This window comes from Abramis brama, assembly GCF_963993115.1.
Source record: "Abramis brama genome assembly, chromosome: 16".
Classification (NCBI taxonomy): domain Eukaryota; kingdom Metazoa; phylum Chordata; class Actinopteri; order Cypriniformes; family Leuciscidae; genus Abramis; species Abramis brama.
The window spans coordinates 14,527,811-14,553,722 of NC_139978.1; the positions used below are offsets into that span (position 1 = coordinate 14,527,811).

Consider the following 25,912-nt stretch of genomic DNA (forward strand, 5'->3'; position numbering starts at 1 on the left):
CGATATTCGCTTAAATACAGATTCAGGCAAATTATCAGTGCTGGTTCTACTCGACCTCAGTGCTGCATTTGACACTGTCGATCACAAAATACTTCTGGACAGGCTGGAAAACTGGGTGGGGTTTTCTGGGACAGTTCTAAAATGGTTCAGGTCATACTTAGATGGGAGAGGTTATTATGTGAGTATAGGTGACCATAAGTCTGAGTGGACGCCCATGACATGCGGAGTCCCTCAAGGCTCAATTCTTGCGCCACTCCTGTTCAACCTGTACATGCTCCCAATGAGCCAAATAATGAGAAAGAACCAAATCTCTTACCACAGCTATGCAGACGACACACAGATCTACTTAGCCCTATCGCCTAATGATTACAGCCCCATTGACTCTCTGCTTCAATGCATTGATGAAGTCAACAGCTGGATGTGCCAAAACTTTATTCAGTTAAACAAAGACAAAACTGAAATCATTGTGTTTGGAAACAAAGATGAAGTTCTCAAGGTGAACGCATACCTTCACTCTAAAGGTCAAACAACTAAAAATCAGGTCAAGAATCTTGGTGTGTCTTTAGAGTCAGACCTTAGTTTCAATAGTCATGTCAAAGCAATAACTAAATCAGCATACTATCATCTGAAAAATATTGCAAGAATTAGATGCTTTGTTTCCAATCAAGACTTAGAAAAACTAGTGCATGCTTTCATCACCAGCAGGGTGGATTATTGTAATGGACTCCTCACTGGCCTTCCCAAAAAGACCATAAGACATTTGCAGCTCATACAGAACGCTGCAGCCAGGATTCTTAGCAGAACCAGAAAATATGATCATATCACACCAGTCCTCAGGTCATTACACTGGCTGCCAGTTACTTATAGGATTGATTTTAAAGTATTATTACTAGTATATAAATCATTCAATGGCCTAGGACCTCAATACATTGCAGATATGCTCACGGAATACAAACCCAACAGATTACTCAGATCATTAGGATCACATCAGCTAGAAGTTCCAAGAGTTTACTCTAAGCAAGGAGAGTCTGCTTTTAGCTATTATGCCAGCCGCAGCTGGAACCAGCTTCCAGAGGAGATCAGATGTGCTCCTACATTAGTCACATTCAAATCCAGACTCAAAACACATCTGTTTAACTTTGCATTTAATGAATGAGCACTGTGTCACTGTTTGTCCGACTGTTTATACTGTGTCTTATTTTAGTCTTTATTCTAAACTGTTTTAATTATTTTTAGTTCTTTCTCGTTTCTTTATTTTAAACTGTTCTTTATTCTAAACTGTTTTAATTATTTTTAGTTCTTTCTTGTTTCTTTATTTTAAACTGTTTTGTATATTCTTATTTCTTCTGATTATTTTTAATAGTATGTAAAGCACTTTGAATTACCATTGTGTATGAAATGTGCTATATAAATAAACTTGCCTTGCCTTGCCTTGCCTTACAGTATGTTTACTATGTATGTATTAGATGGGAGCACAAAGGTCAGGGTTGTTCAGAGGTGTGTGTCAGAATCCTATTAGTTAAAGCCTGACCTGAAGTCTCCTCACTATTTATGGTTGATGGCAGGAACAATTCTAGGATATCTGCCTTTGATTAGAGCATTAGATGATGTGGCATTTCTTGCCTTAAGAGCAAAGTCGGTAACACTTTATTATAATAATCAGTTTTAAGTCATTTATAAGTTATTAGTTATTGATTAACCAATCATTTAGAAAACATGAATCATTAATAATTGGTATGTTAACGATTTACAAGTGTGTTGTAAGTTATCTTAAAAAAATAGTAAATCATGAAATAATCAAATAATTAGTAGATGGTTAATAAGTTATTAGTTGTTATATTATTAATCACTTATAAATCATATAAATAAGTGCTGGGTAAAGATTAATCGTGATAAATATCAATTGAAATATTTATGTTTTTGTAAAATTGTTGCATCATGCATGCATATTGTTGCATCCCCCTGTACAGGCATTTTCACTTGTGTCCAAATACTGTAACTTTTGATTACTTTGTTATCACGACAACATTTTATCCAGATGCTGCTCACATGTAGGGGAACTTCTTACCTCCTAATTTATTATTGCATGTCAAATAAGAAATATGTGTAATATTTCTTTGAGCGCACCCTTTTTTTTTTGTCGTCTTTTATCCAAATGTAATGATTTTTTTTTTTTTTTCTAAAAATGTTGTTTTCTATCAAACAATGCATACCTTTCGACTCTCCTGGCTATAGTTTTGGAGTTACGATTCTTTACTTTTGTGTATGTCACTCAGAAAAAAACTGCATTCAGGGCTTAAAGGGTTATAGGAGGTGAAAGTGATTTCTGAATAAAGAATAGTCAAAATCTCTCTCCAATATTGCTGCTGAGGCAAAGTGGTGTATTATCCGTCAGTGTTTTTTATTTTGGATTTAGTACTTGGTGCATAACAAAAACCCTATGGTAAGCGTCCATATTCAAGCAGCAACAAAGGATTAATATTGCAATATCCTGTTTTAAATAGTGATTTAAACATATTGAAGTAATAAGTCTGAAAAAAAGTAATAGATAATTCTCTGACACTTTATTTTAATGGTCCCCTTTAGACATTCTGTTATAAGTAACGTTTCACCTACATGCCAACTAACTTTCATTAGAGTATTAGTAGAATATAAGTCTTCTTAATATCTGCTAACACTTTATTTGGTAACACTTTATTTTGATAGTCCGTTCGTTGAGACTTTACTAGTTATTAGTAGCCATTCAGTAGCTTGTCAACAGTGCATCAGTTGACATTCAACAACACTGTTTCAACAGACAAGTAACATACATTCAACTGACTGCCTATAGACTATAAGGTACAATTCACTATAAGGTACAATTGTTAATCTACAGATTTTACGAAAAAGTGCCTGTTGACTGTCAATGTTATTTTGCAACAGGTTATTAACCAATTGTCAACTAACTTTCTGTAGATTGAGTACCAACAACTCAAGATCAATCTGTCAGTTAAATGTCAACAGTCATGTCAGCATAATGAAGTATATGATACTGTATATCCTACTCAAGGGGTCTCATGTGCATCAAATTAATGATTATTTTAGCTGATTTAAAACTGTTTTTAAAAATGTTTTAACCATTTGTAGATAATCTGTTGATAGTCAACTAAAGATTATATGTAGTTGCTTATTTGTTGCTTGTCAACAAAGAAATTGTTTATGATCAGTAGACTATTAATAGACATTCTCAACTAAGCGTTAGTAGATATATTTTAGGACTATCTAATTAAAGTGAAAGACAGTTGATATCAGTAGAAAGTCTATAACCTATCAACAGATTGCATACCTAACCTGACTGAAGTAGAACAAACACTATGGCCAGCACATCTGAGAAAAAAAATCACTTTTATTAAATAAAAAAAATTAAATAAAAATAATACAACCCATTATTTACTAGGATATCACGATCACATCTGAACCATCTGATTATGTGAAAAAAATTATATTGAGCATTCAAAATGAGAAAACTCTCAATAGTCTACATCATTTCAAATGCCCGAGGCCAAGATCAAAAGTTATAAACAACAAATAACAATAATTATTAATTAATACATTTAGCCTTTCATGACAGTAAGTTTTACAGAAAATCGCATTTATTAAATGCAGTTTAACGTTATAACAGTTACTCATTTAAGAAATAAACTCTGTTCCTGCTGCAAACTCGCTTCGGAGGATTAACAGACAAGACTATAGTTTAAACCCTTAACAATACCTTCTTTAATCGTTTAACCATTTTGTAACATTTAAGTTAGTTTAATGTTACGGTGAGACACAAAAGGCGTTTTCTCCTATAGAACCATAATACACCAAAACACAATATATATTAACAAAATACATCATTTTTATTAGCTAACGTAACATTAGATGTAATCCAAATCTTTATAATCCATACGCAAGCAAGAAACAGATCCAAATTCAGCCCTTCATCCACATCCAGCGATCTCCATTCTCAGCAGCGACCGTAAATGTCAAATCCCGCGCTCGTGATGAATTTAAATTCAAAAATTGCACCCATAGATATCATAACACTGATTCTTGAGAGTCGGGACAAAACACGTTTTAAAAAACTTTTTTTTAAAATACACACTATATCAATTAGAGTTATATGATTCTACAGTGAAAGGTCTTAGCTATTTAACCATGTAAAGGAACAGGTTCTAAATAAAAACACATTTTTAACAAATAAACATGTTTCCCTTCAGAACTGGATTTGTGTCAACTCCGTCAGACACACTAAAAAGTATACAATTTTAATTCTTCAAATCCAACAAGAATCTAAAGTTCTGAAGTATATTGTAATAGTGTTTAGTTACTCTGATATGTGAAAAAAATACAATATATAAACTTAAGTTGTGATGTCACACTATTCTGAAAACTTATTTTTGCATTTTCAAACTTTGATTTTAATTTCAATATTGTAAAAACAAATTCCTTAAATAAATAAAACATAAGAGGATGTAGATCAGATGGTCCTTTATTACAAAAACAACATAAACTGAAGGAAGAATATTTTTTTCCCAAAAAAAAATAACAAAAACATTCATACATCCAACGCTGTTGACGAAGATCTGACGGTGTTGACGAAAAACTGATGGTGTTGACGCAAAAACTGACGGTGTTGACAAAAAATGTTTGAATGTTTTACCTCAGATTTGTGAAGTGTTCACCTGTTTGTCATGATATGTTCTGGCAATAAAGAATAGTTTAAAACCACAATTAATGCTCTGTTTTCTACAACTTTCACTTAGGAGCAAAAATCTGCCTTTAAACTTGAAAGAAATAAAGATTTGACATTTATCGTGATAATTATCGATATTGACTGATATAAAATGATATTTTGATATTTGATATACTGATATTTTTTTGCCCATATCACCCAGCCCTACACTGGCTTCTCATTTCTCTATCTCTGTCTCTACATATACTGTAAATATATATATTAAAGTGCTGGCAAAGTTACACGTTACACAATAATAAGCAGACCACTGCCTGCCCATTCTCTACAAGTCAGATGTGTATGGTTAAATAATGTAATGCATGCTTTGTATGAGCATTTATGTGTAAATAAAACCCTGAAATAACAGTTTAACCCTTCATTATATTCACAAATAATATTATATTCGCACATTAAGAGGTTATTGGTGGATTTGTCAACTCCGTCAGCTTACAGGTCAACTCCGTCAGACATAAAACCTGAAGGAGTTGACGTCTGACGGAGTTGACGTAAGGGCATGTATTTTCCCGCAAAAAAACATATATTGTACACTGCTGCTAGGTAGTTTTTCCTCAGTTGCTAGCTGTCCCAAAATAACCTCACTAAAATGCTTAAATTCAATCCACTATGGTTTAAAAAAAAGTATCTTAACAGAAAGATGGTATTGACATGGTGCAGCTGTGACCATAGGAATATTGACATTGTTTGTCTAAAATATAAAAAAATGTAAAACGCACCAGAGCATGTGTGGTAGTGCTGCATTCACCACAGGCAGGGAGATGAAAAGGGGTCCTCAGGGATATAGCTGACTATGCTATTTCCTGATTTAAAGAGCTTTATGAAAAAATCTGACGGAGTTGACAGAAACTGAGGACACAACTTTAATAGGCAGATTTTTATGGAAAATATTGTTTGATGTTCACTTCATGCATTGTTTTTTATATTTATACCCCTTATTTTTTATTTGATATATATGTTTTCACAATTGTAGAGCTTTTTTAAAGTTTTTTGGGATGGTTAATATTGTGACCTCTTGCTGAGGACAAGTGCAATAACATGGACCTTCTAACCACAGACCATACATTTAAACAAATTTTGCCCAAAAAGATAAAAAGGTTTATTCTAAAAATCAGATAGGTATATACAATTCCTTTAGATTTAACTTTGTAAGTATGTCAATCATGATGAATTTCTTAATTTTTGCTATAAATTAGACTTTTCTATGTGGGACATGTTTTGTCCCGACTCTCAAAAATCAGTGATATATAAAGGCTAGATGTCTCGTGCGCGCTGCTGGCCAATGGAGGTCGACGTCCGCACGTGGCGGCCATCTTGCCACAGTGTGCTCGCTCACTCGTTTAATGGTGCATGTACTTTTAAATAACCATAACTTGCTCAATTTTCTACCGATTTTCAAACGGTTTGGTTTGTTATAAACGTCAGAGATGTAGTTATGACACTGCATACATACACTGCATACATATGAATAATTATAACATACATGTTCAAGCGTTCGGAATTATAGCCACGTTAATAACGTTTGTAAGAAACCAAACCGTTTGTAAATCCGTCAAGATTTCAGCGAGATATGAGGATTTGTGTGCATGCTGATCACTCACCTTAATGCACAGCTTCACTGTGACAAGATGGCCGAAAGGTGATGCCGGAAGTGACTGCGCCATAAGACATCTAGCGTTTATATATGATATCTATGATTGCACCCTCAAGAAGCGTTACGACATGTTTTACGGCAGTGATATCAAACGCTCATTGGCTCTCGCCTGCTTCGTCACAGATGGCAGCATGCCGTGTTTCAGTTGAAACAACATTGAAATGCAGAAGCGCGCGCGCCGTCTTCACGCAGAGGGAAGCTGGGTTAACATTTTCATGGATTAATATTTTAAATTCTGCTCTATCCCTTATCCAAAACTATTATATACTGCCAGAGAGGACTGCAACACATCGTCATTTGAGCGACTTTTGGTACCGATTTACATTTTCGCAATAAATTATTATGATTACACATCTATTGTTTTTCTTCATAATTTTAGCCTGCATAGTTTTAAGAGATGGTTATGGGTAGGTTTAGGGGCAGGAGTAGGATTAATGTTAGTGGCTCAAAATATATTTTAATGCTATTAATAAAACTGCATTTTACAAATGCTATGCAAATAACAACAATCTTAATCTTTAACACAACTATTCAACCAAATAATTTGTGAGTTACATCAACTTACCATGTTTAGTTATGATGTTATTACTATAGCTGTGGGAGAAGGCAGGTTCAAAAAAGCAATATTTATGATTTCTGCAAGATGGTTGTGTTTGAGGTGCTCCAGGCCACTGCTGATTGGTCAGATGCCTTGATGTCAATATCTGTCAGATAGCTTGATCTCCCCTGATTGGCTGAGAGAAAACCACATGACTCTAGAACTCCAAATGGAAGCAGGGGGAGGGCATTTTGAATGTGTGTGGAAGTGACTAAATATGGTTACTTGCCCCATAAAGGGTTAAAAGTCTACTGATCATAAACAATTTATTTGTTGACAAGCAACATATCTAATCTTTAGTTGACTATCAACAGATTATCTACAAATGGTTAACACTTTTTTAAAAACAGTTTTAAATCAGCTAAAATAATCATTAATTTGATGCACGAGACCCCTTGAGTAGGATATACAGTATAATATACTTCATATGCTGACATGACTGTTGACTTTTAACTAACAGATTGATCTTGAGTTGTTGGTACTCAATCTACAGAAAGTTAGTTGACAATTGAAAGTTAGTCGCCAATTGGTTAATAACCTGTTGCAAAATAATATTGACAGTCAACAGGCACTTTTTTGTAAAATCTGTAGATTAACACTTGAATTGTACCTTATAGTCTATAGGCAGTCAGTTGAACGTATGTTACTTGTCTGTTGAAACAGTGTTGTTGAATGTCAACTGATGCACTGTTGACAAGCTGCTGAATGGCTACTAATAACTAGTAAAGTCTCAACAAACGGACTATCAAAATAAAGTGTTACCCTTTATTGTGATGATCCCCCCAACTGACATTCTACTGACTATAAGTAACTTTGCAAGTGCAAGTCAACTTATTCTACTAAACCTAACCACATATTCTACTAACCATACCTCTACTCCTAATTGTCTACTAATACTCAACTAATACTCTAATGAGAGTTAGTTGACATGTAGGTGCAGTGTTACTTATAGTAAACAGAATGTCTAAAGGGGACCATCAAAATAAATGAATCAATGGAATTTTAATAGTTTGTGGAATGATATTGGCTTTCATTCATTAATTGATACCCATTGTGCCTGTTGTTTGTTTTACTCTGTTTAATATGTGATAAATCATGGTCCTATGAAACACATGGAGGTCCCACTAGCCAGTGGATTATTTTATCAGGGATTTCTTCAAAAGTCATTTCTGTGTCAATCCCAGTTTTTGAAACAATTGCCTTTTTGGCTGTTCAGCAGATCCATTGCATGCATTTAAATAAATAAGCTGTTCACACAAAAAAAGCCATCTGAACTCTTTGGTTCATTCCCAGAGCTTGAAAGCAGTGTATTTTAAAGCTAAGATTTGAAACAGATGCATCCGATTAGGGGTGATCCCATGTCCTATTGAAAGCATTATGCAGGGCATTGACGGGATTGCACTACTAAGAGGTTAAAAATATATGGCTTGCTGATTGCTGAAAGGTTGATACCACAAGCTATGTATCTTTTAAAGTCAACATGAAATTAAATTGACCCTTTTCACCATCCAGTGAAATGAACAAATTCACATCTTGTCCTACATTTTTTTTATATTGAATATCCTGTTTCACTCGTACAAGTCACATTATTCAAGTGGATTTTGAATGGTAACTACAGTATGATTAATATACAATTATATTGAAGTCAATAGTTGCACTCAATTATTTAGAATCAAACAGAGCAACTTGCAAATGCAGTTTGTTTGACAATTTGATCACAAAAGATTAAGAGGGTTTACGGTATATGGCATGAGGTGTTTAATGGCACGTTCTCTTTCATATTAAGCAAACTCCTAGCAGTTCTTCAGATGGATTTTGAAGTGGAGGATGTCAGCAGCCAATCAGACATTCAGGTGATTAAGTGGGAGTTGACTCTTCCTGATGAAGTCAAAATGATGGGGGCATCTGAAGGCACCATGAGGATCTACACCACTCAGAGGGACTTTGTAGGCCTGGCTCCTCTGGTTATGGTAGGTAATTCATTAAAGATAGTAAAAAAAAGTCTTCACTAATATGTTTAATTAAAAATTTAATAATAAAAAAAGGAAAGAAAGAAAGAAAGAAGTACACTTTAGCTCCACTTTTTTACCTTTACATTTTTTCTTCATTTGTCACCCGATAGAGTTAGGGTTCCTTGCCACTGTTGCCTTTAGATTGCTTAGTTGGGGACACGTATTATCCAGCAATTCAACTGATCCAGTTATTAAACTGAAGTTAACTGACTCGAGCTGAATAACTACATTACGGTCTTCAATAGTAGCTTATAGCTGAATTGAACTTATTCATAATGTATAAACAGTAATTGAAAAGACCTGAATTAACACTGAACTGGAATAAATAGTGACATCTTGCTACTTCTGTAATATTTGAAGAAGTTTGCATCATTAATTCTGTTGATACTGAAATGTGTATTATAGATTCAATTTATATTGAATGCAATTAGCTTTAGAGAACTTTAGTGTTTTTTTACCACCTTAAGTTAGACTTAAGTACATATTTAAATGTAATTTTATAATTATGTTTATTGTGTTCTGCCGAATTATACAAGCATCTATGGTAAACTAAAATATACTTTCATCTTTATGACTTATTCACTGGCATTTTGAAAGACAGAATTGATGCAGCAGGGTACCATGGGCTCGGCACTGTGACAGAGCTTGTAAATGCGACAAGCTTCATCTGCAAGACAGATCATGTTGACCTTTGGATTGTGTCCAAACATGAGCAGATTTAGGCATAATCAATCAGATTTTCCGTAGCAGCTCTAATACACAGCTGGACACTGTCCCGGAAATCTGAAAACAGCACAGGACAGAGAATGGCCAAAAACTCCTAATATGTTTGCCAGTTCTCTTACGAAAAAAAAAAAAAAGTGTGCTATTAGTATACTTAAAAAATATATACATTCAGGACCCTATTTTAGCGATCTGAAACGCAAGTATTAAGCGTGAAACGCAAGTAACTTTGTGGGCGGGTCTTGGGTGCTGTTGCTTTTATACCTGAAGTAGCTTCATTATTCATAGGTGTGGTTTGGGCGTAACGTGAAATAAACCAATCAGAGCATCATCTCACATTCCCTTTAAAAGCAGACGCGCTTGTTCCATGGCGGATTGCTATTATAACAGCGGATTTGCCAGGCGCACACCAGGAGCGGTTCACAGCCGAGGAGACTGACGCTCTCGTCAGGGCCGTAAAAGACAGAGAAGTGACATTGTATGGGGATGGGAGAAACCCACCCAAATTAGCTTCGGTTAAACAGGCGTATACAAATTTGGGTGAATGTGTAAGCTAGATTTATGCCTATTTTTTCACATCTTCATGGACACCACAATGATTTCCCTCATGTGTTAATAATTTTCCTTGTAATAATGTATGGTTTTCTAAAAATGAGAACTGCTGCGTCTGTGTAGATGAGATAAGCAAAGTGCATGCGCGTTGTGCACACGCTACAATGATTATGGCCAAGCATGCGCCCTTAAAATAGCATATGAATTGCATATGTTTTAGCACAGCCCACCTCCCATCCCAGCTTTCGCCAGTTTGTGCAGCCCAATCGGAAGAGGTTGCACTAGTAAACAGTAACAGTATACCTAGAAGTTTACTTGTAGTATGCAGTACAGAAGAATAACTTGAATGTAAACTTGATGTACTCCTTTTACCCTTAAAGTACACTAAAAGTCCCCCTGTAGTACATTTTATCCCTTAAAACTCATCTTTGATCACCAAAATGACATTGTTAAAAGTTTTTTTCCTGTAATTTTTTTATTCATGCCTTAAAAATAGCTTGAATGTAACTCTACAACCTTGCTTCATTTAGTATACGCGGAGCCATGGATATTCAAATGAGCCCCGCCTCCACTCACTCACACAAGCTCGTCCACAAGTCGATGTATCAGAATGGTAATGCGTTTTATTCATCGCTCTCTAAAACGTCGGACACATAACATAATTAATATGATTAGTCTTTGGCTTGCCTACATTATCGAACAAATAATAATGTGTTCCCAATGTTATACAAACCATGTTCCAACAAAAAAACATGAACAAGTCAAACAGCTGCCATCAAAAAATCTCATAACAACTCAGAACGTCAGTTGAGAAAGGCATATAGTCCATTATAACATTGTAATATACATCATATACAAAATTCACCCACCATAATGCTAAATGTACCCGATTTTATCAACAGAAAAATATACCTGTATAGTCTGGCTTCTCTTGAGACACCCCTGTTTCACAGCAGTTGATGATATGCTTCAGCATGCCCGACATGATTGGTTACAAGGTAGTTTGTGACGTCAGGAACACCAGCAATTTCAAACTGCGTTTTTGAGACTGTCTTTTTTCATTGCAGTTTTAAGGTAAAAATACTCAGCAATGGTATTGACATGAATTTTCACATATTTTGTCATATTAAATATTAATATAGCATATTAAAAACACCACATAGACATATAAACAACATTCAAAGCTTGATTTACATTTATATTTTTATAAACTATGTGGGCAAATTTAGTCCCAAGAAGTACTGAAATGGTAAACTTACACTACCACTACCACTACCACTACCACGATGCAGGCAGGAATGAAGCGGAGAGTGAATCCAATCGCAAGCACTCTAATAAACAAACAGGTAATCCAGGGTACACGACAGAACACTCAGAACAGGAACCGGGAACTCAGGACGGGAACAAGGAGACAACAGCAAACGTTACAACATCAAGAACTCACAAGGACTGAACTAAAACACAGGGCTTAAATACAAGGGAACACAAGCTAAACAAGATAACAAGGGGGCGTGGTTAAACTGAAACACCTGGGAAGACTAATCAACATAACAGGGAACAGCTGAAAATGGGACAAGACACATGGCAGGATCACATGACAAGCAGGGAATTACATGACAGACAAGAACAAGGAACAAGACACAAAACCCACACCGTGACATAGCCCCTCCGCTATGGGCGGCCCCCGACGCCCATCAAAAAAAACAAAAAACAATAGTTCAGGAGGGTGGTGAAGCGGAGGCGGTCTTGGGGGAGGGATGGAGGGCCAGGTCCGTACAGGGGAATGGGACCAGGGCATATTAATGGCGGACCTGGGTCGTGAAGCGTGGGCGACCAGGGCAGAGCAGGAACTGCAGACGACCCTTCGGGCGGCCAGGGAGGAGACGACCCTTCGGGCGGCCAGGGCGGTGAAGAACCGTCGGGCGGTGAAGACCCTTCGGGCGGCAACGGCGGAGAGGACCCTTCGGGCGGCCAGGGAGGAGAGGACCCTTCGGGCTGCCACGGCGGAGCAGGCAGCGCAGGCGGCCAGGGAGGAGAGAACCTTTCAGGCGGCCATGGCGGCGTGGCCATGGTCCCATCAGGGGACCTACTGCCCCCCCCCAAACTTTTCTTGGGGGCAGCTATGGGGTCATGGACCGGGACAGACCCCGGTTCAGGAACAGACCCCAGCTCGGGAACAGGAACAGACACCGGCTCGGGAACAGGAACAGACACCGGCTCAAGTGTGTGCGCAGCCCACACACACCACATGGCTGTGGCCATAATGGCCAGTGTCGCGGTCACTGAGGGCTCAGGCGGCGCATACATGGCGTGAACAGTCTCTGGCTGGGCAGACGTGACGTGAACAATCTCTGGCTGGGCAGACGTGACGTGAACAGTCTCTGGCTGGGCAGACGTGACGTGAACAGTCTCTGGCTGGGCAGACGTGACGTGAACAGTCTCGGGCTGGGCCATCTTTTCCGAAGACACCGGCTCGGCAGGCGTGACGTGAACAGGCTCGGCGGCGGCCCTCTTGTCTGAAGACACAGGCTCGGCAGGCGCGCTGTGTCTCCTCCACGCATGCAGTACCGCCACTGCATAGAAGAGGAACACGGCCTTCCTGGCCATGGCAGGACTGATGATGGGGAGTTCTGGAACCACCGGAACTGGGACCACCGGACTCGGGACCACCAGAACTGGGACCACCGGAACTTGGACCACCGGACTCGGGACCACCGCAACAGGCATGGAGGAAGTCTTCCTTCTCCTCCTCCGTTTCGGGGCCACCGGAACTGGGACCACCAGAACTGGGACCACCAGAACAGGCTCTGTGCTGGACGGAACCCGTGGCGAATGGGGCCCTGGGCTGGACATCACCAACCCAGGGTCGAAGAGGGGCCAGAGTGGAGAGTGGTGTCGGGAATCCTCTCGACCACCTCCTCTACTGCGGCCTCCACGGGTCCCGCGAAATTTAACCAACCGGGTCCCCTCAAAAGATTGTCCTCTCTCCCGCTCGGTGGCTGGGGAAGAGACACTGGCGAACATACTGCTGGATTCAGTGTTGGTGAGTTCTTCTGTAACGATGCAGGCAGGAATGAAGCGGAGAGTGAATCCAATCACAAGCACTTTAATAAACAAACAAACAGGTAATCCAGGGTACACGACAGAACACTCAGAACAGGAACCGGGAACTCAGGACGGGAACAAGGAGACAACAGCAAACGTTACAACATCAAGAACTCACAAGGACTGAACTAAAACACAGGGCTTAAATACAAGGGAACACAAGCTAAACAAGATAACAAGGGGGCGTGGTTAAACTGAAACACCTGGGAAGACTAATCAACATAACGGGGAACAGCTGAACATGGGACAAGACACATGGCAGGATCACATAACAAGCAGGGAATTACATGACAGACAAGAACAAGGAACAAGACACAAAACCCACACCGTGACAACTACAGTGATATTAGTATTCTACATAAATTATACTTTTTTGGAAGGGATCTTGTTTTCGGACATTTGAGCAATAGCACATGGAGCCGCTAAAAGGACGTTCTCACTAAGGCTCTTGCAACTGAAGAACTCATGAAATGCTTATTCAAATAGAATGTATATTAATTGGCCACACTTACAAATCCAATAGATATAAGTTTATAAGTTTTTATAGGGCAAGGAATTTTAGAGCGTATTATATTGGATAAGAAATTAACTATTTTAGTTCATGAAAAAACAATGCTGTTTGATCAAACTAAGTATAATGGTAAATCCTTTTTTTATTTTTTTTATTTTTAGTAAAACAAAATTGATACGCTTATTTTTAATGCATTGCATAAAGTTAAATTAAGTGACCTTTGTTTCCTGAAAAGATGTTTAATTTATGCGAGCATGCATTTTGCATCTGTCAGGATCTTTAAAGTTCAGAGGTTTGCCTCACTAAGCTGGTGCTTCCCATTCACTGTAGACAATATTGGCAAATGGGGTTGTGACCTATAAAATAATCGGTTTTTGCTTTTCACTTCTCATCAAAAAATTACTTTGATAACATAAAGTTTTATCAGTCCAGGTAGTGCATCTATGGCCCAGATTATCTAAATAGATTAACACAGGCCATTCCAACCTAAAATCCGCCTTTGTGTCCCTGAACATACTATTTTACCAGTAAAATGTATTGAAAAAGGCACTGATATTATGCCATTATATTCATCACTAGATTGCATGGTGTAAACATAACTTGTTAAATCTCTGACCTTCATTTGTAGTTGTTAAATCTCTGACCAACTTGTTAAATCTCTGACCTCCACTGCTAAAGTTGAAGCTTAGCTCAGTATCACGATCCAACATTTAACTTTGATCTCTGTCCCCTGTGTAGGACACAGAGCTGTTGAACACTGCCGTGCTGACTGGTAAGAGGGTTACGGTTGCTGTACGAACCATTGCTGTTGAACAGGATGGTTCTGTAACGGATGTCTCTGACTTTGCTGACTGCAGCTCCACAGATGAAGATGTTCTAAAGGTACAGTTCATTATACTTCATTATACATCAGCTTTTATTTTTACTTTATCTCAGCTTAGATACAGCAAGCTAATATCAAACTCTCATTCTCGTTGTGCATGCGAGATAGAAAGAGGTCAAGAACGTGATAAAACATTTTGAGAGATCTATTAATTTATTCAAAAAGACATTAAAAATGAAATTCATACAATGACATGAATGCACCTCTCCTATAATAAGCATGTTTTAATTGAAATTCTTCTTAATAGAGTCAAAGAGTCAAAAATGATAAATTACAATATCATAATGCACAAAAAGGCCTCATTAAAATAATGGAATTATTGAAAAGAAAAACGTATTAAAGAGTTTGCCATAATTTGTATAATTATTTCATAGATTCATACTGTACATAATTTTAACAAAATTGCTCCACTGAAATTTTAAAAACTTTTGTCCACAAATAAAACTGTATGTATTGCATGTGGTGCAACCAAAACAAACACCATGATATTTTTTTGGCAATAAATTAAAAATATTCTTGAATGCTATTTCCTGAGTTTTTCAAAATCACATGAACACAAAACCACACATTTCTATGAACTTGGCACATGCGTTTTAAACTAGATTTTATTTTTTCATTAATCCAAAAGGCAAAAGATGGAGTGTCTGTGTATGCATGTCATGAGCCCCGTTCACACATTAAACCTGATAAAATACTTTAAAATTACCATGTTGACTTTCTGGTATAGGATATGTGTTTTTACAAATATGCTGTTGTCCCCGAGCAACAGCATTTTGTCTTTTTACCGATAAAATACCATTCACACTTCAGCACATAAATGTTGGTAAACTCTGTAATGTCAATAATTGGAATTTATCTTTGAATGCTGCACAGTTTTCTATATCCACCTGGATGAGAAGCGTTTTAGTTTCACTGTTTTGTCCAGGTGTGACAAATGACAGGCGTAAGGGGATAACCACACAGAACATATTTTTGCTTTCTTTGCCATTGCAGATTTTTTCATAATTTATGACAGAACACTTTGCGAAAACTCTGCGTGTGCCCCCCATTGGCGTATTTTTCCGGCAATCCGTGTTTCTGTCAGGACCACAATCGTCGAATACGATTGACAATTAGCATACAGTTTGGATTGGCGGTATGGTTCCGTTCTGGGCAAGAACTCCCTCCGCATCCATTCAGCCTATCATGGGTAAGAGCAAGGAGAGCAGCAATAACCCCCCTTAGGGTAAGCAGAACAGAACCAACATGAATGTATGCAAATATCATAATTTTAAGATTTTAAAGTACAAAATAATTAGAGAATTTATTTTAATTCAAGGGGAATCAGAATGCCAAATCCTGACTGACGAGAGGAGGAGCTGGGGAGGGAGGAGGGTAATTTGCTCCTTAGAAATGCGATAGTTGCTGATAATACTGTAGGAGCTTATATATCCTATAGGTAGACGTGGATCAGCTAAGAGTCAGCTGATGCGAGCTTGACTAACGTGACCTGCCAGAACTGACACTACGCTTGATATTCACTGTTATACGGTAGGAGGTGTGCTATTACACATGAAGAATATTTAAAATCAAACGCTCTGTTCTTTCTTTTGATATATTGACTGTTTACATATAAATACAACAAAGTATTCTGGGGAACATAAAAGTTTTGAGAATATGATAAAAAAACACTGGCGCGGGCTGGCATTTTAGTAAACACTAGTGGGGAAAGGAAGTTAATAGTTGCTATAATGCTGAAGTTACTATAGTACACAGTGGTAACCGCAGAGTTGATGAATAAAATAGAAGGCAGGTTCTCAAGCGCAGTCAGATATCACAACGGTACGACCATCTAGTGCATGTTTACATAGAAAAACAATTAAAAGCAGCAGAGCTTACTGTAAACCCCTCTGACAGAGCTGTATGATTGTCCCAAAGAAAATTTCTCACGTCGCATTTCGAAAGCATACATGCTCATACTGGATAATCTCATGCTTTGATCACACATAGCATCATAGTGGTAAGTTACTGGTAAATTACAACCTATCATGCCAGAAAATTGCCATAACTGATTTACCGGTAAGTCCTGTTCACACACAACTAGAGTAATTTACCAGTTAAGACTGTATGTGTGAAAGGGGCTACTGTCAGACATGCAGTGATAGAAGGTCTCAAAAGAACATCTCAGAGTCTTCTCTTGTGTATGCAACCTCTGTCACTCTTAGAGTGTTCTTGTGACAGTCCTCTCAAAGTCATTAAGCCACGCTCTGACCTCACTCAGGAGGACTGTATCCTCTTTGTTGAGGACTTAATCTGAAAGGACAGCTCAGCACCATACTGTGACTACAGCCAAGATGAGAGACTTAAAAGAACTTCAGCTGTGTCTCATTCAAGGACAACACTGCTTACTGGCCTGATTTCTTAGATTTACACAGAAATGCATTTACTTTGATGTCCTCAGTAAAACGAATATATACAAACTTAAAACAAGATTAATAGATTATACATGAGCAACAAACATGATGAGACTCATGTTTGGAATAGTGCCCCAAAAATGAAAATTCATGTTGTTCCAAACCATTTTTTTTACAGAGGAACTCAAGCTGAAAGATATCATATGGCTTCAGAAAACTTTGTCACACAGATTGTATGGATCACTTGTTTTATTTAATTTAATTTTTTTCTTCACAAAGCAATGACAGTGTGAATTGCTGTACGTAAAAGAGATGTGTGCAGAATCTTCAAATCTGTGTATTTGTATTTTTCTACCTTTGGGGATTTCCATGCAAAACAATAACAACATATGGTTTGGAACAACATTTAATATTGCTTAACATTTTTATTTAATTTATATCAAAGAAAGGTTAGTAAGTATATTTATTCTCCACCAATGCAAATAGTTCATCAAGCTCTGCAAGCAGCACACAAACCAAAAACCAAAAATCTCTCTGGATAAACAAGCTTATACAAGTGGAGTGGACTGACCTCTTTCACTCAATGGCTGCATTCGAAATCACATACTTCCCTAATATATAGCAAAATAAGTATGTCCCAATTACCCAGATGACGTATTCGGCGAGATTCTGAAGTGTGTGTACACTGGACACATTACTATCCCATGAAGCCACGGGAGTGGATTTATGAATGGCAGTGAAGCATAACTGACGCTGGTAGATCATGTGATAATGACAACATGGCGAATGTAGTACATTCAGATTACATTCATACTACACACATTCATACTATACTGTACGTACTGTTTTAGCGATCGTGAAGTAATTACTTATTCAAAAAAAGTGCCTACTCAAAAGATGCGATTTCGGTTGCCGCTAAAGTGTTCAATAATCACTCCGCTCCAGATCCACTCTGGGTTTTACTTCACCTCAGCGATGAGAGAAACCCACTCTGGGATGCATTTCCCTACAATGGCACAACTCGCTGCTGAACTATCATATCATAGAAGTCGCACATACTTCTTTTGAACCACGTCGGTTCAACAACACAGAACTGCCGTTAATTACATCAAGCAGAGTAATAGCTTCTGCTAATTATTTGGTTCAAGATCGAATAAATGTCAGATTATTGTTGTAAATGACAATAACAAACATGGCATCTGAGGACTGCTTTGCAAGTTTTGTTCTCCATTGTATTGCGTTATTTACAGATGTTTGATCCCATTGCGGGCTCCCTGTTACATCTTATTCCAGGCTTCCCTTGGGGTAATAGAGCATTCGCACAAACGCTCTCTTCAAAAACAGTACTTTCTTTCTCTTGACAAACTAAAAGACACAGAATGAAAATTGTATATATATGGAAGAATGGCAAGATTTAGAATGTACTGCATGTTAGCCTGCTTATTGTACTTAAGATCATGAACTATTTATATAGTCCATATGTCATACTAAAAAAAACCTACTGTATGCTTCTAACCAGGTCAAGAGTTGTAGTTCTAAGTAAACAACTTTATGATGCTTTTTGTGAATGGTTTTTGAACTATGGTTTTGGGAAACACAAATATTTGAAGTATGTTGGTAACAACAGAATTTGTGAAATGCACCAATTGTGGAGAGAGAAAACACTTACATTTGGACTTTAAAAAAATCTTTGACTTAAAATAAAAAAATGAATAACATGGCTGGCCAATCAGAATGAAGTATTCTAAAAAAAGAGACGTAATAAATAATGGTGATCACAAATAGTTTTTTCTTCAAATCCTCCAGGCCATCTATCCATCACTGTCTCCTCAGGTTATGCAACTTCTGTACCAGTAAACAATTAATATTTTACCTGGGTAGATAAATGTAAATTTCTTCACTTCCTCTCCCTGCTGTTTTATGCTGCTGCCTGTCATTTTGGAATGCTAGTATATATAGAGAGCCTCTGAGGTGTGTGTGCTGTGCTTCACATCAGAGTGAATGTATCAGGCATAAACAAAGGCTTCACTTGCTGTCTAGCACAAACTTACATTCTAGACAGCATCCAACTGTTCATTTTATTTTTAAAGGAAAATATTTTCATGAAAACATGACACAAAAACAATACTTACTGTACAGTATATTACATTCAGTATTTATATTACATTCGGCAGAAATGGTCATTCGTTTACTAACTCGCCCTGTTTACACCTAGTATTAAGCATTTTTATCAGTATGATCATAAGTGGACTATGCAAAATACAGGTGTAAACACGGTCTAAAATGTTTTGAGCTTGTCCACTTTTGACCACTTCCACAGAGGTAGTCAAAAAGACATTTGACCGGATTGATTCCGCATTGTAAACACTCATGTGATCGAATGTGTTCAAACAACCACAAAAGGCCACCTACTCTCCGCCTACTGAACTGAGTGAACATTATGGGAAGTGTGCTAGCCAGACGAGATTTAAACTTTGACAGCTGAAGACCCAAGTTTGGTTTGAAGAAGAAAAATGTACCAAGCACAATGTTCTCTCACCATTCCTGATTTCTGACACGTGTGGTTTTGCTGCTGTCAGAACAGAAACGAAATCTGCTGCTCTCTGCATTTCTGTTGTCTCCCTTCGCGTTTATATTTAAATTTCCACCAGGTGTAAATCGTCTATTTGTCATCCGATCGATCGACCAAAACACATCTTAATACCAGGTGTAAACAGAGCCTTAGATAATGTCATGTTGCTGCATGTTACTGCTACTATGCCCAGATGGAATCTACTCATATTTTTGGCATTTTCTACACTGGTTTTGAGGGATGGATTTTGTGGGATGGATCTAAACATGGTAAAATATCTTATACAGAGCTAAATCGAGTACACTCTCGTTTGGAACGGATAGTACAATCAAATTAGAAAAAATAAATAAAAATAAAATTAACATAGTAGGACCTTAATCATATTCTGCAGATATTTGCAGCACTGGATAGAAATGTGAGTCAACTAATAGGATAAATACTGTATTATGGATTATAACCTCATATGCATCCATTAACATGTCATTTGCAATCCATGTAAACCCTGTATATGTAACTAATCATGGTGTTTATAGCTGTGCATGTGTAAAACTGCCAATCAACACAAGCCATAGTGACACAAACACTATCCATATTAACTCATAAATACAGTACATACTCTACTCTGCTAACTTGCTTTTCCACACCAGGATGTTGGTCAAAGTCACCCCTGTATGCCTTCCTCAATCTTGTTAAAATGTAATTGCATCATAAATTATACATTTGATTTAATCATGTGGCGGCATGCATTTGGTAAGCCCATGCTGAATGGATAAGTGTCTTTGAGACTCCAGATGTCATGCTTTATATTTCAAAAGTGACAGTAAACACCTAAAGGTTACATCAAAAATGCAGTGTAAGGGCCATGGAGTTGGCAAAGATCAACCACTGCTTCTTTCTTTCAAAGCAATTTAATCTCAAGTAGTTATAAAACTTTAAATGCTGATCTGAACCTAAATTATACTTGGTCCCAAAAATGCACATTTGTACTGGGGCTAAGCACCAACAAATCCTCTTACACAGTCAAAAGTCCATTCAAATCCGGCAAAACATGAAAACTACAATGTAAACAGCCTGCGCACCAGGAGTTATAAATAACATAAAACAATTTTGGATGCCCTCAGGTGTCTGACAGATGCGACTTTGTCTATGTGAATGGAAAAGAAACCCAGGGGCGAGTGAGGATGCTGGTGAACTTCACCTACAGTTACCTGAGCGCTCAGCTGGAGATGAGGGTTTGGTTCCCTCGTCTGCCACTGGAAATAGAGGTGTCTGATCCAGAGCTGAGTCAGATCAAGAGCTGGAGGATCCCTATCATGTCCACCAAGAGGTACAAACCGACAATGACAGCATTCTAATTAATGTCTTAATTGTGATAGCATTTATTCTGAAAAATAGTTCTCTCATCATGGGCAGGAAAGTTATTTGAAAACCTAAGTTCTAGTTCCTTGCCATCCACAAATGTTCCCAATTATAATATTGTTTATTATGAAATGTTCTTAGAATGCTGATTAATGATGCTAAATGTAGATGAAAAACGTCTTGTCACAAGCCTGGTTTGAACGGTCAGAGACATATATGTATGACAGATAAAAATAAATATATATTTGCTACATTCTCATTTTCTTCAGCGAAAGTATCAATCTATTTTACTGATCACCGTGTTTCTGCTACTGTTAAAATAACCGCGTTATCTGCAACTGTTGTAGCGATTTGGCGTCTTTAGCAGGAGAGAAAAAATGTGCATGGAGCAGAAAGGGCTTGAATCGTTAGATAAAAATATTAATGGATATAGCACTGAATGATCATTACCATAAACAATTCTGAGCATTTGTGGTGTGAACCGCTCCTTTGATTTGACGCACTGCTCAATTTAAATGGTAGAAACGGTAAACGGTGCTACAATTGTCATCATCTCGCGTTGTAACATTATAGCCAGAAAATGCTTTCAAATTATGAATCCACTTTTAGACAGGATCAAGTGGATTATGAATGGTGGAAAAATTGTGCATAAGATTGTGTAAGGTTATGAGGGTTATGGGTTAAATACTATTGCATAATGGATTGCATTGGGTAGAAACATCCCCTCATTAATTCACAGTTTGATCCAATCAAGTGAGTGTCTGATATGTGCTCGCCACTGTTTTGCCCTGCTCTGAAGGCATTTTGAACATTATTTGAATTATATAAATGTGTGCATGTGGTTTCTTTTCCGAATGAGGCCTTATCTAAGCTGTTATGAAAACAATGAAAGGTGACAGATGGAGTTACATGACTATGAATAAGTGGGTTATCAGTAACGCCTGTATGTCCCTGACAGCAAACCAGGCTGGAACAGTGAGGAAGAGCGTAAGGGCCGGGGCTGTATGCTGCAGTTCCAGCATGCTTTGGTTCGAGTACTCACCCACTTTGTGGCAGAGCAATCAGACCCCCGGGAGCCACAAGCCTTTTTCCTGGGCTCTGACTGGCAGGTGGATGTGACTAAACTGGTACGGTACTTCATGAAGGTGGAGGACCCTAATATTGCCCATCTGCAGGCAGGCAGGGTGTTGTCGGGACAAGATGTGGGCACCACATCTATAAAGGTAAAATTCAATAAGGATTGGTCTGGATACGACAAGTGTAATGGACCAGGCTACTAATACATCGATATTGATCTCATGCTGGCCTTATTAACCAGGCATCTCTCTTTGTTCAGGTGCTTTCCCCGCTGTCAGACTCTATCCTGGCAGAGAAGACAGTGAGGGTTGTGGATGATCGAGTGACCATCACTGAACTGGGACTGCAGTTGGTCAGTGGTCTCACACTCAGCCTGCAGCTCAGCACAGGAAGTAACCGAGCCATCAGCGCCACGGCAACCACACAGGCAGTGCTCAGCAATCCTAAACAGGTCATTCAACATCACTCTCTACTGCAACATTAAAGGAACACGCCGACTTTTAGGGACTTTAGCTTATTCACCATATCCCCCAGAGTTAGATAAGTCCACACGCTGTGCGTGCCGTAACTCTGATGCACCCACCTCTAGCCTAGCTTAGCACAAAGACTGGAGGTAAATGCCTCCAGCTAACATACTGCTCTCTGCTCCTCACCACAGGGCTTTTCAGGTGCTGCGAGCAAATCACTCTGCCCAAGTAGCAGTGCTTCGCCTTCTCAGAATATAGTGTCATGTGACCTTGTTATTTGCACACGCTGTGACTATACAAATCACAACATGTAAAAAGGAAAATGTTGCCATTATTTTATCACTTATTGGGAGCAATATCCTAGCTGGAGCCATTTACCTCCAGTCTTTGTGCTAAGCTAGGCTAGCGATGGGTGCGTCAGACAGAGTTACGGCACGCACGGAGATGAAAAAGGTATGTATGGACTTATCTAACTCTGGGGGATACAGTGAATAAGCTAAAGTCCCAAAAAGCCGGCGTGTTCCTTTAAGCAAAATTTGGGGCACGTGTAAATGCAGTTAAAAACCCAGATTTGTCTGGTTTTATAACTTTCAAGCAATACATATTTAATACAATTTTAAATGATACATTTGTTATATTTACATTTTAAAAACTACACTAGAATTGGCAGAACCTTATAATTAGAATTGGCAACTGGTTGAAAGTAAAAGGATTGCAGTTTTATCTAAAATGAAGCTTCCCCTAGCTATTTTGTAAATAATACATTTATTTTGTGTAACTTAATTGTAACTTAATGGTTACACTTGAGTTCAGGGTCCAATTCTCACTATTAACTAGTTGCTTATTAGCATGCATATTACTAGCATATTGGCTGTTTATTAGTTCTTATGAAGCACATATCAATGCATTATTCTGCATGACCTTATTCTACATCCCTTAATGATGCCCAATATCTAAACTTCCTAACTAACTATTAATTAGGAGTTTATTGAGGCAAAATTCTTAGTTAATAGTGAAAATTGGACCCTAATCTAATGTGTGACCAAATTAATATTAGTGTTGTTACAATACCAAAATTTCAGTAGTTGGTACCATTACCAGTAACATGTCACAGTTGTCTATACCAGTTTCAGTACCACAGCAAAAACTGTTGGAACTTTTTACCTATTTTATTTAACTATACGGTTGCCAATCCTGAACATTTGGTGTACTTAGCATGGAAAATTAAAATTGTATTTAAATAGTGAATGGGTTTAAAACCAGCTCCTATCATCAGGAATCAAACTAACCCAATACCTAGTATGCAAAATTAAATTTTATTCTGATTGCAGGAAGCAGTGGTGAGCTCCTGGCTACAATTTAGCGATGGCTCCCTCACTCCTCTGGACATCTATGACCCTACTCACTATCGCCTGGCTGTGACATCGCTGGATGAGGGTGTGATCTCTGTGCAGGAGTCGTCTAAGACTATTGTGGCAGAAGGTGAAGGCCAAGGAACTCTGGTGAGAGCTGAGATGACCATTTGTGAGGTCTGTCAGAAATCAAAGCGTAAAAGCACTTTAGCTGTTGGCAGTGGGAGCTTAACTATAAAGTTCCAGACAAACAGCAGACGTCCTGAAAACAGCAGTATCAATAATAATGACATGGGAAACAGCACAGGACTATTTGCTGGTGTCACTGGGAAAGATAACAGCAGTGAACGAGGTGAAGACAGAGAAAAAGCGGAAACTGAGAAGAAGCTGCAGCAGCCAGAACAGGTTTCGAGCAGAAATTCAGAGACTGAGCGAGAGGAAAGTGACTTGATGAAGATCACCACCACAGCCAAGTCGACAGCACGAGACTCGACCATTGGTAGCATCGCAAATGATTTAGGAATGGGACGGGCTAATGATGCCTCGGCTGGAGTCAGTAAACCTGGGAATATTTTAAACAGTGGAAATTTCTTTAGTACGGGAAAAGCTGGCAACGATGATCGCCCAGGAATTTCCTGGAGTAGTAATGAAGTTCCTGAGGGTTCAATGTTAAGCACCGGGAAGGCTTCTGGGAACTTAGTGAACTACAATAACTACCCTCCCCAAGTGGAAACCACCAATCAGGAGCCAAAAAATGACTATGGAGATGATGATGATGATGCCATTGAGGGTCCACTATCAAACCGTCCACTTACAGACCTGGAGATCGGGATGTATGCATTACTGGGAGTCTTCTGCTTGGCTATCATAGTGTTTATGGTAAACTGTGTATCATACTTGGTTAAGTTTCGGCACAAGCACACGCCTGCTCAAGTTTCTGAGCAGACTGGTCACCGGCATGACTGGGTATGGCTGGGAACAGATGCTGAGCTGGTTATGAACGTCAATGGAAATCCGTTACAGCAAGATGCTCACAACACGTCTGTAATCGATATAGGACCCAATACAGAGCCCTGTGGCACTATCACTCGAAGGACCTCTTGCCAGGTGTCTTCTGTGTCAAATGACTCCAGTGTTGGGTGTGTAGGATCCCTTGCGGCAAGACCAGTCCGAAGTGAGTCCCTACACTCACCCACTAGTAAGAGGAAAAGGGTCCAGTTCACCACCTTCACATCATTGGATCGACAAACTTCTCCCAAAACTTTACCACAAGAGAATGAACATGGCATTAACTGGGTGGGAAAGGAGGACAATTGTATGACACCTGAGGCATCAGCTGCCGAATCATTACAAGAACTGTGATTGTAGGCTCACATGCAGCCTGATTTACATACCCATAGTGTACAGTATATCTCTATACCAGGGGTGGGCATCTTTGGCCCTCAATGTCCACTGCCGTAACCCTAATCAACCCCCCCTGTCTGTAATTTTCAAGTTTTCCTGAAGCCCATGGATAGACTTTTCAAGTTTGTTTGATTAGTGTTCAAGCTAAACTCTGCAGGACAGTGGACCTCAAGGGCCAAAGATGCCCATCCCTGCTCTATACCATCACCTGAATGCCTTCTTTCTTTGGGAAAGTTGTTCCGTGCTACACAGGATTATGGTCAAGATAATCAGCACAGCTTCATGGTTTTCATATGGCCAAGGTGTGACTTGAAAGACTTAAATTGATCTTGCCTCAATGACTGATCATGGTAAAAAGGAGAGAACACAATCATGCTATTATTATTATTATTATTATTATTAAAAGTACCCAAACAACAACTACCTTGAGGTAATTGGCCAAGTTCATTTTTTGTCTTCCTCAATGGGTTTTTATTGAG

General features: G+C 38.4%; 1 protein-coding gene across 1 annotated transcript in view; it reads left to right on the plus strand.

Moving 5' to 3' along the window:
- Nucleotides 1-25,542, plus strand: part of LOC311066137 (transmembrane protein 132D) — a 49,820-nt gene extending 24,278 nt beyond the window's left edge. Inside the window, exons 4-9 of the mRNA XM_084087146.1 lie at nucleotides 8,810-8,993; nucleotides 14,665-14,808; nucleotides 20,896-21,101; nucleotides 22,092-22,356; nucleotides 22,470-22,661; nucleotides 24,009-25,542. Coding sequence (XP_083943272.1) covers nucleotides 8,810-8,993; nucleotides 14,665-14,808; nucleotides 20,896-21,101; nucleotides 22,092-22,356; nucleotides 22,470-22,661; nucleotides 24,009-25,391 — 2,374 coding nt within the window. The 3' untranslated portion in view covers nucleotides 25,392-25,542. The remainder of the gene's footprint in view (nucleotides 1-8,809; nucleotides 8,994-14,664; nucleotides 14,809-20,895; nucleotides 21,102-22,091; nucleotides 22,357-22,469; nucleotides 22,662-24,008) is intronic.
- The last annotated feature ends 370 nt before the right edge of the window (nucleotides 25,543-25,912 follow it).